Raw genomic sequence first — 16,372 nt, 5'->3', positions numbered from 1 at the left:
CCAAGAACAGAGCTTAGAGCTGCTCACCCACACTACATGGACCTCTTTGATTGTATGTCATTTGGCATTTAACTATAACCACCACCACCCCAATCGTTTCTTGAGTGTAAATAATAATAGTAATAGTAACAACAGCCAACATTCCTTCGGCATTTCTGGGGCAGGCACTGTATTAAGCCCTGCTGTGGATTATCTATTCATTACTCAAAATTGCCCTAAGAAGTAGTTTCTATTACAAACTTAAAGGTTTACTAAATTCCTCCTAACTGTGCTTGTTAACGGAGAGGAGTGGTGGAGTAGAATATAAAGAGATAAAATATTTTCTTTCCTTAGACCTGTTCTCCCAAAATGGGTGAACTCTGACTGTCCAGCACAATCGGACATTGTCTGCTTTTTTACTACCCACGTGCCTCACATACTTCCATACCCCAACCATCCTCAGTGAACACTGGATTGGGTAAAGCATTGCCAAAATTCCTCTGCTTGGCTGCTCTTGGCACTGGACAACATTTAAGGGAACCCCATTTTCTCCACACCTTCCTCCTTCTCCTTTGTTCCCAGTGGCACCCACTAATGGTCGCTTCCAGGCACAGCCTGTGGCGCCCGTGGTTTCATGCTCTGTGCCTTTACACAAGTTACCTCTGCCTTGAATTCCCTCCTGGGCTTCTCTGCTGACCTGCCCTCCAGAGTTAGTTGCTACAGTATTCCCTGCACTGGGAAACCTCACTCCAGACTCAGGCAGAGCTGGGGACACAACCTGTGTCTTTACCTGTTCCTAGGCAACATCACCCCAGCAGATTCCAGGGGCTACCCACGTAGGGTAGAGGTCAGTTCGTCTCAGCGTATCCTACAGTAGGTGAAACACAGCAGGCACTCAAGAAACGCTACAATAAGCACCAGTGGACAGAGTTCTCCACAGTCTGCTTCCTGCTGCTCCTACTCCAATGTCCCTTGTCCCCTCTTCTGGTTTTGCCACATTCTCTGGTCTCACCCCATTGCCCCACTTTAGTTCACTTCTCTTTGTTTCTCACCTGAACCATTCAACAGCCTCCTAACTGATCTCCACTCAGTCCTCAGCTCCCCTTTCATCTCCTGCTGCTTCCCTGGAATCACCAGATTGCAGGTCCCCAGGTACAACACCTCAACTTTCAGTCTAATTCACCAAGGCTCTGAGCCGAGGCCAGGACATACAAACAATGGTCCTTCCCCTCAAGGGGACAACCAACTGCCCTCCTGCCCCTCCTGCCCACCCCCACCCAGCTACCTAAGGTATAGGTAGGGATTGAACTAAATCACGCAGCCCCTTAAACCTTTTAATGGCCCCTCACCTCAAAATGCAGAGTCCAGGACCAGGAGGCTCCTCTGCACCCTACCCCTCACTAGGTCCCCAGGCTCACCTCACCATATACCTCCCCACACTGTGAGCTCCAGCCACGACCCCAGACAGCCCCAGCCCAGACCCCAGGCTTCGCCCGAGATTCTCTGGGTCTGCAACAACTTTCCCTGTGGTTCTGCAGCACTGCTTCCAAGTCTGGTTCAGAGGCGTCCTCCTTTTAGCTCCCTTAGCCCCACTCCCACCATCTCCCTGCCTCCCTCCCCCCTTTCTCTCTCTCTTTCTGGCAGATGACATTTTTGCTTGTTGGTATTTTCTGGTGTTTCTGTAACGAGCACGTTTTGCTTTTGTAATTAAAAAAAAAACATTAAAGGAAACTTCATTTTGAAAAAATACAAAGGGGTTTGGGGACTTTAAAAGAAGGAGGAATCTCCTCTCTTTGGTGCAAAAGATGGGGAAAAACTGTTTAAGGAGCCACAGAATTTCTACAAGCGAATAGGGGAGGGACCGTCGGCCTGAAGGTGCAGGCAGAGTGGGGGGCAGGTAGGGCAGAGTGCTCCTTACAGATGCAAGATGAGGAATTTCGACTTAGGTCACTGAATGTGGGGAGCCAGAAGGCTTTTGTGCAGGGCAGATACGTGCTCAGAACTCGGCATCCCGAGCGTGAAAGGGGTAGCACCGGGCAAAGTTCTAAGGGCAGGAGCCCGGGTGACGCGGAGGAGAGGCAGGAGCCGAAGCCCAGCTACAAACTCTCTCTTCCCCTCTGGCGCAGCTAAACCGCAAGGCCAGGAAGCGCCCGACTGCCGGCCCTCTGCCACATCACTCCTCGGCGATGGGCATTTTGAGAATTACTTCCATAGGCCGCCGACCTATCTTCCTACCTGGACTACAAGCTTCTGATCCCTCCCGCTCCACAAGCAGGTGAGGGAAGGTCTGCAGGGAGCCGCGCCTTGGAGAAATAAAGCCTGGCGGCTTCCCCTCCGGATCGAGGACGGAACAAGAAGCGCCCTCGGCGCGCGGGCACCGGCCTCGCGTCAGGGGCGTCTCCCCCGACGGCCTGACCCGGGAAGGTCTCCCAAAGCAGAGGCTGGGGCGGGAAGGCCGAAACCTACGCGGCGAGAGCCGGGGGCGGGGCTTCGGTGTACCCCAGGTGAAGGCCGCAGGGGGTGGCGGGCGGGAAGGCGGCTGGGGAGGAAGAGAGAGGACCGCGGAGGAAGCGGACGGGGTAGCCGGTGGCGAGCGGGCGGCGCGGAGACAACGCCGCGGGGGGGGGTGTGAATCGGCGGGGGGGGGGGGTGTTGCAGGAGCACAGTTGGGGCGGGAATCCCCGGAACCTGGGCGGGGGCGGGCCGCAGGGCGGGGGCGGGGGCGGGGCGGGGGGGCCGGGGCGGGGGGCGGGGGCGGGGGCCGGGCACATGCGCACAGCGGCCGGCCGCGCGCCGAAGGAGTGGTACTTTTATTTAAAAGTGCAGCCCGGAGGCCCGCCCGCAGCCGCAGCGCCTCGGTCCGACCCCGTCCCGCAGCAGCGCAGCCCAGCCTGACTAGCCTTCGCCATGCCGGTCAAAGGAGGCACCAAGTGCATCAAATACCTGCTCTTCGGCTTTAACTTCGTCTTCTGGGTGAGCAGGCGCGGCCGCCGCGCGCTCCTCTTCGGGGCCCCCCGTCGGCCCAGGGGACCCTATCGGTGGTCCAGGCTGTCGGTAGCTGGCACTGCCCGCCGGGCAGACTCGGGGCAGAGGAGAAAGGGCACTGCGGCCACCAGCTGGCTGCTCGGCTGGGTCCGGAGACGGGCGGGGCGGGCACGTTCGTAGGGGGCTCAGCGGAGCCGGGCAGGCGAGGGGACGCGGGGGCCGGGAGCTGGGGCGCGGAGACCGGCCCCCGGCCCTGCTTCGCCAAGGGTGTGGGCTGGGGGTTGTGTCCGCCCCTCCGAGTGCGGGGGGGCGAGTAGCTCAGAGAAACGGAGCACCCCTGTCCTGGGAACTCAAGACCCTGCCCAGCGAAGACCTAGGCGGGCAGTGCGGCTCGCGGCCGGGGTGGGGTCCCACGAGCGGGGGAGTCGCCAGGAGGGGAGGAAGCGCACGCTCTAAGGGTCTTGGGGGCGCGGGGAAGCTCCGCCAAGAGCTCTTGGCACTTTTACGCCGGAGAGGAAGGGGCGCGCCGGCCGTGGGCGCCCGGACCGGGTCGCAGAGTTGGAGCCGAGGCCCCCCCCGCGGAGAGCCGCCCGCAGCCGCCCCACCCCCGCACTCTCTCAAACTTTGGTTCTGAGCCGCCGTGAGAAAGGCCGAGCTCCCTCGAAACTACCTGAAAGACTAGCTTGTCTTGATTTTTTTTTTTTTTCCCCCACGGGCGATAAGTATCTTAACTGGGGAGAATTCTGGGAGAGTTGGGGAGAGAAGGGACAGATGCCCGTGGGCGCTTTTAGTGGGATGAGCCTGCGTTTCTCCATTTCCGGGAGAGAGGAGGTGCTGGCCCCAGGGTCTCCAGCCTCGCCCTCCCCCACCCCACCCCCACCCCCACCCCGCCCGCTGAGCGGCGAGGCGGGGCCGAGAGCACCTTTACCTGCCAGGGACACCCGGTCAGCAGCTGCAGGTGCGGTGCGCTCCGCCTCTGCCACGGGAAGCCTGAGAGAGGCAGCAGAAAAGGGGAGTGTCCCTTCCACACCTTCCCTTGGGGAGTTAAGGGACCACCCAGAGTCAGAGAGAGGAATAGGTCCTGAGGGCCACATCCCCGCACACAGATGAACAGTATTTACTCCTCTGCAGTCAGGAAGGAGTTTGGAAAGGCAGCCCCTCTGCTGCTCTCAAGAGAGATGTCTGTAAATACAAGGGCATGCCACTAGAGGCTTATAACAAAAAATGTACTTATTACCCTGGAGCTGGCCCCTGGGGACCCCACGAACCTGGGAAAAATCTCCTGCGGTTTAATCCTCTCTCTGGAGCTGACCAGGTAAGAGACTGAACTGTCCTTGCAAGAGGCACCACGCCTAACACAGGCACTAGTGTGGATGGCACATAGATGTGCCCTTGCCCAACCCTCACGGGCTGTAAGGAGACCCTCCTGCGGTGGGCACCTCCCCTTCTTGGTGTTCCCTGCAGCCAGCCTGCTCGCTGCCAGGCTTGGCTCCCTCCTCTCACCAACTCCTGGCTTCGGAGAATGTCAAAAGGCGTGCAGGCCTTGCCCCACCCCGCCCTTGTTCTTTCGGCAGTTTCTTGGCCCCTCCCTAGCACAGCCTCTCCCCAGCCCGTCTGCTGCTTAGCCCTCAGCCATCCTAGGCTGCATCAGGGCTTGGCGCTGGGGGGAACCACTGACTACCAGTATGCCTCTGCACCCCCATCTGCCTGATGGGAGGCTCCCAGGGCCAGTTGGGTACCTGCTCAGCCCCCTCCTGTCTCCAACCTGCCACCCCATCCATATTCAGAGCTGCCCCTGCCTGGGCTAGGTGCGGCTGGTCAGCTATGTCCTGAAACAGAAATGACTCGCTCTGGTAATGTTTGGGTTTAGAACTGGGAATGACTTTAGAGATTATCCAGTCCAGCTCTCTTATTCACAGTGAGAAAGCAGAGAACCGGAGACAGGGTGATTTGCCTAGGACCACAGAGACAGAGCCAATACTACAACCCCTGGGTCCCTTATTCTAGTCCTTTCTTTCCTCCAACTCCATCACAAAACCAACAAGGGGGACCTGGTAAGGGGGGAGGGGGGTGCAGCAGCAGTAGCTACATTTTTCTGAATTAATTATTATTCAGTAGTATCAAGGTCCCTGTAGAGATGAAGTCGTCATCCCCTAGGGGATGATGGAATAAAGGAATACTACGATTCATTTGTGAAGCATTTTATAGTCTGCAAGTTCAAGCCGTCATGATATAACCAGAGCAAGAAGCATTAGCCCCATTTTACTGATGAGCAGGAAACTAGTCCCCAGAGAGGTTAAGTGACTTATCCAGGGTCATGTGGCAGGATAGCATCAGAAAGCACATCTGGTTGGCTTCAAATCCAGTGCACTTTCCATCCCAACCTTTCATACCTAACTGAGTGGGAATGGAAGAAGGGTGGGAACAAGCTCCCAAGCATCTTTTACGGGAAGCTTTGATCTAAGGGAACTGCTTGGATTGTTATGATGTCAGCACTTACCTTTCTTTCTTGAGACAAGGAATTTATAAACTTGGAATTGGGAACCTGATGTGGGTCTTGGAAAGCAGGAGTTTTGAGGCTGGGGGCCTCCAGCACGTCCTGGTCAGAGGAGGCTGAGAAGGGTGGTCTAGGAGGGATCCAGAGAGAAGAGCACCTCAGTGGCAGTGGGATGATTGGGGTGGGTAGGCATTGGAGTGTGCCTTTTCCCCGGCTCCTGCTTTCATCCCTGTGGGACCCGCAGTGACTGCTGAGCCTGTGATGCCAGCTCTCCCCCAAGCTGGGCCTCTGATGCACACAGCCAAACTAGCAATTGGTCTGTTCTTCCAATGTCCCCCCAAACCCTAACTTCCCAGCTATGTTTCAGTTGTTTCTAGACCTCCCTGTCTACCTGCCCCACCCCCCAAAAAGGTTGAGAGTGAAAACATTTTACTGGTGTCAGAGTGGTGAACTCTCAAGCTGTAAGTGGGGGACCAAGGCTAGGGACAGGTAAGGGACCTGTCTTCCTGGTCTATTCCCCACCACCTCCCCCCAAATCCTAGGCCTGCACTGAGAGGGCTGAGTTCCTAACTCCCACCTCCCTCTGCCCCTTTGTTCACTGCCTTTTACCCCTTACCCTCAGTCACTGATGGAAATAGCAGGGGACATCTCTTTCCCAAGAAATAGTGTTGCCTTGGACCTAATGGAGGCTTCTTAGAAGCATAGGCAGAGACCTGGATGGAAATTCAGAGACTGGGTGTTAGTCCACCTGTGTCCCCAACACACTTTGAAATCTTGGGCAGGTCGTTTTTGTGCTCCAGACCTCAGTTTCCTCATCTGTAAAACCAATGGGTTGGAGAAAATGGTTTCAAAGGGCCCCTCCAAGCTCAGCCTATGAAACCAGCCCCTTCCCCACTGCCTAAAGCAATAGGACTTTCCCACACAACCCAAAGTGGAGTCAGGAAATGGAGTCTACAATGAGCACCAGGCTTGTCCTCCAAGCTTGGCTTGTCCTCAGAGCTGGGGACCTTTACCTCTGGGGCCTGATTTTTACGTCTCATTCCTGTTAACCTCACAGTTCCCTCTGCTTCCCTCAGTGGGGTCTCTCTGGAGTTCTGTTTTCATTGCCCTCAGCCATTGTGGTAGTACCATCTAGTGGTCAGAGCACCAGCTCTGGATTGGTTTTACCTATCACCAGATAGAGCTGGTGCCTCCCCCAAGGGGGTGGAGGTGAAATGAGAGAGTGTGTGTGATGCTCTTACTAGATGCAGAGTGAACTTCCCGTAGTTATTGTTGCTTGCAGTTGAAAGTAGATTGAGGCTGTGGGGAGGGTGGAAGCAATTCCCTAAAAAGTGTGGAAGTGTAGTCCTGACCTCTGTGGCTCCGTTGGCTGAGCATCATCCCATGCACCGAGAGGTTGATGGTTCGATTCCCCATCAGGGCATGTGCCTGGGTTGCGGGCTAGACCTCTCTCTCCCCCATTCCCTCTAAAAATCAATTTTGAAAAAAATTTTTTTTAAGTGTGGAAGTGTAGACCACGGGTTAGCCAGGAGCACACTCCCAATCCACACGCATTCCTCCAGCTCTGGAATGGTCAATGACTCCATTTCATGTGCGGCTACCTGTTTGGAGGCGGCCCACTTCTGGAAATAAAACTGTATGGCAGAAATTCTGGATCTGGGCAGGGTGTGGATAGTGGGGGGAGGGGGTTGTGGCAAAGCCTGCTGCTTTTCCCAGAAACTTGCCTTCGGTGTTGGGCCGAGCAAGCAGCTGGGCTGCTGAGTAAAATGGCTTCTTGATTTTGGCACCCAGACAGCCCGGAGCTCGGGAAAGCCGGCTGTTTGTACTAAGGCTGGCAGCTTTGGGGAGAGGAGAGGTGAGGCGAGGCCAGGTGTGTGCATGTGCTAAAGAAAATCAGACTTCTCCCCTGCCCAGGATCTTGCTGGCTTCCCCCACTTTTTCACAATGGTTGCGAACAACAAATAATCTGACTCCTGACTTTTAGGGGGGTGTTGGAGAGGATTCTTCTACACACACTCTACCCTTTTCTAAGCAGCCCATGGGCACCGTTCCAGGCTTTATTCTTTTGTACTCAAAGGAAGCAGCTGCTATTTAAGGTCCGAATTTGGAACTGCTCTGATAGCAACCCTATGGAGGGCCGCCCTTGCCAGAGCACCTACTGTGCTAACTGACTCTTCTGTGGCCATAGACCTCACAAATGAGCCTTCTAACGTGCGCAGACCTTACAAATGAGCCTTCTCCTTTGCGCTGGATGTGAATCTTCTCTCTCACTCGCGGAGTGGTGTGTCCCGGGCTTGATTTGTCTCTTTGTTTTCATGTTCCATTTCATTTCATGAGGAGGAGTGGCTTTTGGAATTGGTAGCGCAGTCCCGAACTTAATAATACCTTGGACTTACAAAAGCACCTTTTTTCTAAAGAGCACAAACTTTGACAGCCTTTTTCAGGTGTGTCTGGCTGTGACGGTAAGGGAACTGAGGCCACCATTCCCATGGCTTCTGTGGTCCTGTTGCCTGCTTGGTGGCTGCTTGTTCTAGATCCACCTGTGTTGAGTTGGGGAAAGGAGAGTGGAGCAGTTTCAGGAGGTTGCGTATTTATGTTCTGTGCTCCTCCTCCTGGGTTGGGGTCAATGGGACTTTATGAGGACCTGCCACTGGTCTTTTCAACCAAAGCCGTCACAGAAGAGGAATGACTGTATTGTTTTGGGGTTGAAAATCTGGGTAAGGGCCTATTGTACCCATCTTCTCAACTACCCAGAGCTGTCCTTTGCAACTGAGAGAACTCAGGAGACAAAAAGGGCTAATCTTAATACACTTTTTAAATTTATGGTTTTGAAGTCTGACTGCAGATCACTTGCCTGTTTCGTTCCGTGGAAAAAGTAATGCTGGTCCAGGGACATTTTCAGTTTCCACCAAGTGATGGCATACAGCTGTGGAAAGCAGCATCCTGTCTCCAGATGAGATAATTTTATGATAATTACATCCATCCAGTAATTCCTCTTCTCCCCACAAAAAATACTTAGTTCTGGATTTTTAAGTACTGTATGCTGTCATCCTAGACTGGTGGACCTTACCCTTTTTAGGGAATTCCATGCAATCAATGGGAGCTGCCTCCAGAAACATGTTATGCCCATTTCATTTTTTTTTTTGCTTTTTTTCTGGAGGCTCGTGGACCTCAGATTATACACACCCTGTATTAGGTTTTCTCCCTTGGTGTCCAGACAACCCCTGCTCTGCTTGAATCCCATGTTTCTGCCATGAGAAGCCTGTTGCTTCACCACTCTCTGGGGACTGCATGGGGGCCTCATGGGAGGACTTTGAGAAACACATTAGAGAGTCCTGAGTGCCCCTGGTGATGAAGGGCAGCCCAGACTGGAGAGCCAGCCTCCGCACCCATCTTTGCGCTGACTCTCAGCTTAATCATTGCCCAAGGAGTGGCTTTGACTCTCGATTAATTTAACGAGTGTTTTGCATTTCTGTCCACATGAAGAATCCAACTTTATGAGCTTCCAGCCAGGTTTTGCTTCTTGGGTTAGGGTTTCCCATAGTGTGGGTGATTTGTTTTGTTTGGGAAGAGTGGAGTTCTCTTTCCCTCCTCCTTCCCACCAAATGGAGACTAGAAGAAGCCTCTGCCGTCCTTCCCTGACCTTGCCCCTGAGGATGTTGGAAAGAAAGAAGTGTCTCCAGGGGGTCGTTTGGGGACTTGGACTCCTGAGGAGATAACAGGGGCCAGATTTATATGATTCCAGAAAGGTTTAAAGACTGTTGGCTTGGAGAAAAATCAGAAACCTGGGTTTTTAGGGTCCTTCTTGTTCAGTCTTCTTGCTAAACATTGTGCAGAGGAGCAGGAACACTGGCTCTCGTTGGCTCTGTTAGGAAAGTAACCCTACAAAGCTTACCCAGCGTACGTCAAGATTGCAGTGAACACCTCAGGCCCAGGCAGGCCGATGGCCTGTGACTTCTACCAAGCCCCTGCCTCCTAACTGCTCAGGAGGCAGCCCCTTGCTTGCCCTCTAGTCTGAGCTACATGTCAGTGGCCGCTTCATGGACCACAGCCTCATCTGTGGCATGGTGGCCAGTGGGCAGCTACAACAGTGTCTGCACTTGCCAGGCCTGCAGTAGCAGCGAAGCTAGAATGAGAAGAAAATGTGCCGAGTTACTCCAGAGAATCTGTTTCCCAGACCAGTGCTTTTGTCCATGATGATTTTCTGGCCAGTGCTACAAGGGTGTGGCGAAGCTCCCAGGCCAGAGGCCAACAATAGAAAGTGCAGGCTTGCCCTGGCTGGTTTTCTCAGTGGTTAGAGTGTTGGCCCTTAGGCTAAACGGTCATGGGTTCGATACTCAGTCAAGGACACATACCTGGGTTGCAGGTTTGATACCCGGCCCTGTACTGAGTCCGGGCAAGAGGCAGCCAATCGATGTATCTCTCTCACATTAATGTTTCTTTCTCTCCCTCCCCCCCCCCATTTCCCTCCTTACCTTCTACTCTCTCTAAAAATCAGTGGAAAAAATATCCTTGGGTAAGGATTAACAAAAGAAAGTGCAGGCTTTCTCTCTCGATTCTGTCCACCTGCGGCTCCCGCAGAGAGAGACCAGGCTCTGTAAGCATCTGCAGGCCACATGGCGTTTGCAGGTGCCTTCCTGTTGGTGAGAAAGTAGAGCCCTCTGTTCTTGCAGGTGGGCTATCATAGGGCCTTTAAGGATAGAAGATGGCACTCTTGATATGGGATCAGGTGGGGCTGTGAGGGAGAAAGGACAAAAGTGAAAAAAATCTGGCTCTCAAAATTCACAAAACAGATCAAAAAGACAAACAGTTTAGCAAAATGATTGAAAATTTGGGTTTTGCACTCAGGCTATTTGAGGTTCAAGTTTTAACTCAGCCACTTATTTGCCATGTGATCTCAGACAAGCTACCTAACTTCTGTGCTCAAGTTTTTCTCATCTAAAAAGTGGAAGTTAATATTACCAACCTGGTGGGTCTATGCAGAAATTAATATAAGAGAAGCACTTTGAGTGGGATGTGGGACATAGCAAATTTTGGGGTGCTTGCTATCTCATAATTAAGAGACCTAGAATGAAGACAGGGACCATGGCAGAGCAATAAGGCAGGTAACAGGTTAGACACAGCAGTTTAGGAACCTTGACTCTTGTCCCCTTGCTCACTTGGTACTCAGAATGTCCTAGGATGTGAGAGGAGGGCCATTTGCCAACATTGCCAATCCATGCACCATGTGGCATTGCTTGGAATGTATAAAGGAAGGGGCATTTTCCACTACTCAGGGCTATGCAAGCAACTGGTAACCGGTTCCAGGGGTGGAATGAGAGCTGGTTGGTCCACATGGCTAAGGTGCATAAGAGAGAGAGAGAGAGAGAGAGAGAGAGAGAGTGATTGACAGACATCTTAGTGAAGTGTGTGCAATGGAGAACAAATGAGTGGTGTTCTGGGATTTAAAGCAAAACATCCCCCAAACAGTCCCCCACATCAGATCATTTTGGTTAAGACCAGAATGCATGCTTTCAGCAGAAAATGGATTTATGGGCTGGCTAGTGTATACTACACGTCTGGCAAGCAGGCAGTGGAAACTTGAAATGAGATTTCTTGTTTAGAAAGAGGTTACCTTGAGCACAGGCCTTACCTCCCAATCCCTCAGCCCCAAGCTACTTAACACCATCACTTCATATTAGCTGAGGATTTTCTCCTCTCTCAGGCAGAATAAGGGCTCTGGTTTTTAAATCAGGCTGACTTTGTTCTTGGAATGGAGAATTTCTCAACACTTGAACTTATTTAGACCAGATCTCTCCCTAATTTCCATAAAAGTGTGCTGAGAAAAAGTTTACAAGGCCCATCATCCTCTGCCACACCCCAGAGAGGAGATCAAGCTACCTCCTTTCCACCAGGGATGAGGCACACAGAAGGAGAGAGCTGACAGCTAAATCGCTGCAGACCTGCTCTGTGACCCTGGGCAAGTTACTTTACCTCTCTGAGCCTCTTTTCCTCATCTCAAACTGGCATGATCATAACTACCTCAAAGGGTATCAGGCAGTCCCACCACCACTCTTAGGTTCCAAAGGGGTTGTCACAGCCTTACAGTAGAACTCGTCTTCTAGTATTCCTCTTTTCCCTGGGAAATCTCTCACTTGCTCCTACTGGGAATGTGCCCATTATTCCTGTACTAGCCTGAGCCCAGGCTTAAATGTTCAAACACAGTTGCCCAAAAGAGTGAGGCATAGGGAGAGAATGACACCCACAGGCTGTAGCTATTAAGCCACCATCACCCCTCCCTCAACACCCCACCAAGTGCACTAGAATCCCCAGAGAGGGAGGCCGTGGGGTCAGGGGCAGGCTGAGGGTGTGCTTAGGACTCCAGCAGTGCAGGCAAGCCCAAGGAATTGGGGGGCAAGTACGTACTTTTTTGAATTTGTGTATACTAATTTTATAATTTTTTTTAATGTTGAATTATCTAGGTGGTAAGGTAGGTGCCATAATCTTCTCAAGGGTTCAGGGCACTGATCTGGACACAAGAGACAGAGGTTGGTTTCCCCAAGGACCTGGCTTCTGGCTTCTGGGGAATGATTGGACTTTTTATTGTTGCTGACCTCCCAACCTGCCATGATGTGTAAAGGAGCAACACATAGTCACACACACACACACGCGCTGGTTGTTGGGGAAGGAGAAAGCTGACTTGTTAGAAATGAAGATTCCTGGAAGCAAATTGGTGACTCCTGCAGCTATACTTTCCTCATTTGCACAATGAAGGTACTAGTACAACCAAAGTTTTAGGATCATCAGGAGGAGTAATGGGGTATTTCATGTAAAGCTGTTATCGTTTGATGCCTGGCTCATAACAAGAGCTCAGATGTCAGCTTCTGCAGCTGTTGTGGAGTTACTATCATAATACCTCTCAAAACTTTTCAGAGATTGAGGTTGTCCTAAAGTTTAGGGCCTCAACATTCACACTCACCCATAGCTTATTGCTCCAGTCCTGTAAAGCCGCACCGCACAGGATTGCTCAACGCTGAAATTTTACCACTAGGTTTCATTCTTTTCAGAAGACAAATTAGAGGATTTGTCGTTCTGTCTACAAAATGCCCATTTCAGAGATTTCCCAGTCTGGGAAAGGTAGGTGAGGAGAGGTTCCAGGTTTGCACTTTGCTGGAAATGGCCCCATAAGGCTGCCCAGTGGGTAGTGGCTCCCCTTTGGAGTCTAACTGGGAATTTAACAACAGGAATCAAAAGAAGAAATCTATTCTGCTTCCAGACCAAGAAAAGTGGCCTCAGCACCTTTCCTTCAATTCATTGGTGCTTCCCAAAGGGGATGGATCCCTCTTATCTAGAACTTTCTTGACCCTTGAAGCAGGTGTCAAGATATCAACCAGGATATTACTAACTTTAGTTTTATTGAGTTGAAAAGCCCCAGAAATCACGATTCTGGGGCAGAGCCAGTTACCATTGCTTCTATGTGGACACCATAGGAAGAAAATAGAAGAAGGGAGAGCTGGCCCGAAAGGGTGCATTGTCCTTGGCACCCAGTGACTGTGGGCTTGAAACCACCACCTCCCAGACTCAACAGAGGGAGAAAGGGAAACCCAATAGAGAAGTTAGTGGTTGGGACCCCCTCTGCCTCTTGCCTGCCCCTCGGCTGGGGTTGACGCCCTGAATCTGAATCACCTCACTGCAGCAGGCAGATTAAGGATTAGGTCAGCATTTTGCCAAATTCAGAACGTCCGGACCACTCTCTTTTTTCTCAAGAAAAGTTCTTAGGATTTCCCATTCTTCCCCTTCACCTGGCAGCACAGTGCCCAGAAGAGTAGCTGAGCTGTCCACATGGTCCACTGTGAGGCTCTGGCTCCTGCTGGCTGGGTCTTTTTCAGTGAATTGTTGTTGAACCTCTCAGAGCCTGTTTCATCTATAAAATAAGAGTGATTAGAGGATTAGATAAGATAATATATGTAAATCACCTCCTATTATGTGGGACACACACAGATAATAATTGCTACTATTATTATATTGTTTATTTCCCTTTCCCTAGAGTCTGGAGGGGTTGCTAATGGACAGAAAAGCTTGCCAGAAGTTAGGTTAACACTAAAACTAAATAACCTACAAAGTCATTTACCATCAGCCTCTGCGTGTAGTCTTTAAATTTTTTTTCTTTAGAATTTAGGATGGTTTGGGGAAGAGGCCACTCCCATACATGACCTGGCATAGGGAGAACACAGGCTGCAGAAATCAGGGCAAAGTTTTTACCAAGGGGTCCTGCGTCAGACGTTGCAGGAGTCATTTTGGCTTCTTGGAGAGGAGCATTTGCAGGACTGAACCTGTGTGATGAATGTACTTTTAGAAGCCAAATGCAGGTTCTAACTTGAACCATTTACTATGACTTCCCAGACTCAGTGGGTTCAAGGTGGAGTTGTCCACCCAGTGTCTGTCTTGCTTCCTCCCTGCTTAACTGTCCTGTATCCTCCCCCTTCACTGTCACCGTGCAGCAGTTCAAGGTGGGCCTTAGTCTGAGTCATGGCTTTATAGTGCTAGGCAGGGCCTTTGAGCCACACTCTCCAGATTCCCCAGTGTAAAGTGGGATGGTGAAATTCTGCTTCCTGCTGGCCTGAGCCTGTGAGCTCTCCCTGACACACACAGGACCCTTGAGCCCAGAGAAAGCTCACACCCCCACCCCAGGGCCGCCTGCCCTTCTGCACTGGCACTTAGAAAGCTGGTCTCTGGGTTCAGAACCCCCAGAGAGAGCTTTTTCATGTCTTCCCAATTGTTCTGTGTTTATATGAAGACCTAGAGCAGTGGTTGTCAAACTTGAGCAAGCATCAGGATCATCCGGGGGTATTTGTTAAAACAGATTGATGCCCCCCCACACACACTCAACTTTCTCCTTGAATAAGTCTGGGATGGGGACAGCTAATTTGCATGTCTAACAAGTTCCCAGGTGCTGCTGCTGCAGCTGGTCTGGAGACCACACTAGAGGACCACTGGCCTACAAAAAAGTTCCCCAGTGGCCTTTGAGGATTCTAGTTTCTGTAGATTTGCACCCTGCCCTAAAGTGGGGAGCTCAGTAGAAGCCCCAAGAGCAGAAGTTGCCTAGAGGGACAAAATGACCCAGGAAGATCATACTCACTGGGGGACTTGTTCTCCAGAATCGTGATTTCTGGGGCTTTTCAACTCAATAAAACTAAAGTTAGTAGTATTCCTGGTTGATATCTTCAAATGTTGCTGTGAACTAACAGTTTACTTGTGATCCTTGATGAAAGCAAACCATGGCAGTTTTGCTACTGAATAGAGTGGAGTTTGGTTTTTGTGGTTGCTTTACTGTGTGGTAGGACTGGATAAGGGAGGACTCTGAGGACTCCTGCCCAAGTGGCTTTGCCCTTCCTAAGACGACCGCTCCTGCCTTCATTTGGGGGAGGAGTTGGGGGAGGATATGGGAGGGAATTAGAAGAGGCGGTGGGGCTTGGGCGCCTGGGCGCCTGTTTGTTCTTGCTGGCAGTGCCGGGCCCAGCCTCCTGACAGTGAATCAGCCCATCCAAGGCTTGGCATTCAGTGGTGAGCCAGGGTTGCCATGGAGATGGGTGAGGCCCGGAGCCCACAGGTCTGGGTGGCCTGACTTGTTTTTAACTGTTGAAGCCTGTGTGAACATAGAGGCCCTCGTCTCCGCTTCTGAGGCTTTCTTAGAGCTTGACTGGTATTTTGGGCCCAGAAAAGGCTGGTAAGGGAAACTTACATCCTCGTAATTCAGTCTCTTGCTGACTTCTGGGCACTGTGGGCAACCACGCTGAGAGGTCTCCTAAGTCCAGTACATTAAAAACAAGCAAACAAAACAAAAAAAACCCGAGGCTGATACCTATCTTACTGAAGGAAGTAAAGAGGTAAAATCCCCTCCCTCTCTGTGACCTGCTCCTTTAATAACTCCTTTCTGTAGGGTCCATTCAGCCACAGAAAGCAGTCCATGATCCAAGGAAGGACAGAGGCCTCTAGTCTTAGCCAACAATCTCTCTTTAACCTCCCTTCCCCACTTTCCTTTGGCCGTTCCCATCTGATCCTTGCAGAGCTCTGGAGACCACGTCTGGGTGTGAAGAAAGTAAATTTATCTACCTCCCCCACCACACAACACTCACTGGCTCTCACAGAAACCAGAAAATAGAACCCCAGTGTCCTAAATTGCCTCGTTCCCGCCCAGCCACCTCCTCAGATCACAGGAGGACACACAACTGACGTCCGCCAAGTGCCATGAATTGCCTCACTGTCGTCTCGTGTCTTTCTCAAGGGTCATTATGATCGTTGTCATCATTTTTTCTCCCAGAATCCGGCTGGCTATAGCACTTCCCAGTTTTCAGAGTGTTTGGTATGCATTGCCTCGTTGAATCCTCACCTTCAGCCTAGGTCAAAGGCAGGACAGATATCCTACAATATATTTTTTTAATAAATGAGAATGCTAAGGTTCAAAGAAGCTAAGGAAAGTGTTTAGTGACATACATGTGGCAGTGCCAGAATTAGCCCCGAGTCCACACCCTTTGACTAGCACAGCTCCTCTCGACAGGCTTGTGCAGCAGAGTCACCTGAATCACCTGGGAACCTAGACTCCCTGGGATGGAGCTGAGGTGGGTGCGTGTTAGACTTCCCCCGTGTGATTCTGACATTCACCCTGTGTAAACCAGGCCCTGGGTGACACAGGCATGCAAGTGACAGGTAATGGAGTCAAGGTCACCTGCCCCTTACTGAAAAATTTTGCAGCATCTCTTTGACCACAGGTTCACCAAATAGCCATGGCTTTTTCAGGAGGACAATGGGACATAAAAAAGAAAGTGCTCCCATCTTCCCGACCCCATACTGTCACCACTGCCCACCTCCGACCCCTCCCAAAGTGGCAGCTGTGACCACAAGTCTGAAGCCGGCCTCACAGAGAAACCACTG

General features: G+C 51.5%; 1 protein-coding gene across 1 annotated transcript in view; it reads left to right on the top strand.

Moving 5' to 3' along the window:
* Positions 1-2,830: 2,830 nt before the first annotated feature.
* The window catches only part of CD9 (CD9 molecule), a 30,134-nt gene continuing 16,592 nt past the window's right edge, over positions 2,831-16,372 (top strand). Inside the window, exon 1 of the mRNA XM_016221882.2 lies at positions 2,831-2,952. Coding sequence (XP_016077368.1) covers positions 2,887-2,952 — 66 coding nt within the window. The 5' untranslated portion in view covers positions 2,831-2,886. The remainder of the gene's footprint in view (positions 2,953-16,372) is intronic.

This window comes from Miniopterus natalensis, chromosome 2, assembly GCF_054644295.1.
Source record: "Miniopterus natalensis isolate mMinNat1 chromosome 2, mMinNat1.hap1, whole genome shotgun sequence".
Lineage (NCBI taxonomy): Eukaryota > Metazoa > Chordata > Mammalia > Chiroptera > Miniopteridae > Miniopterus > Miniopterus natalensis.
This window is presented reverse-complemented; position numbering and strand designations above follow the sequence as displayed.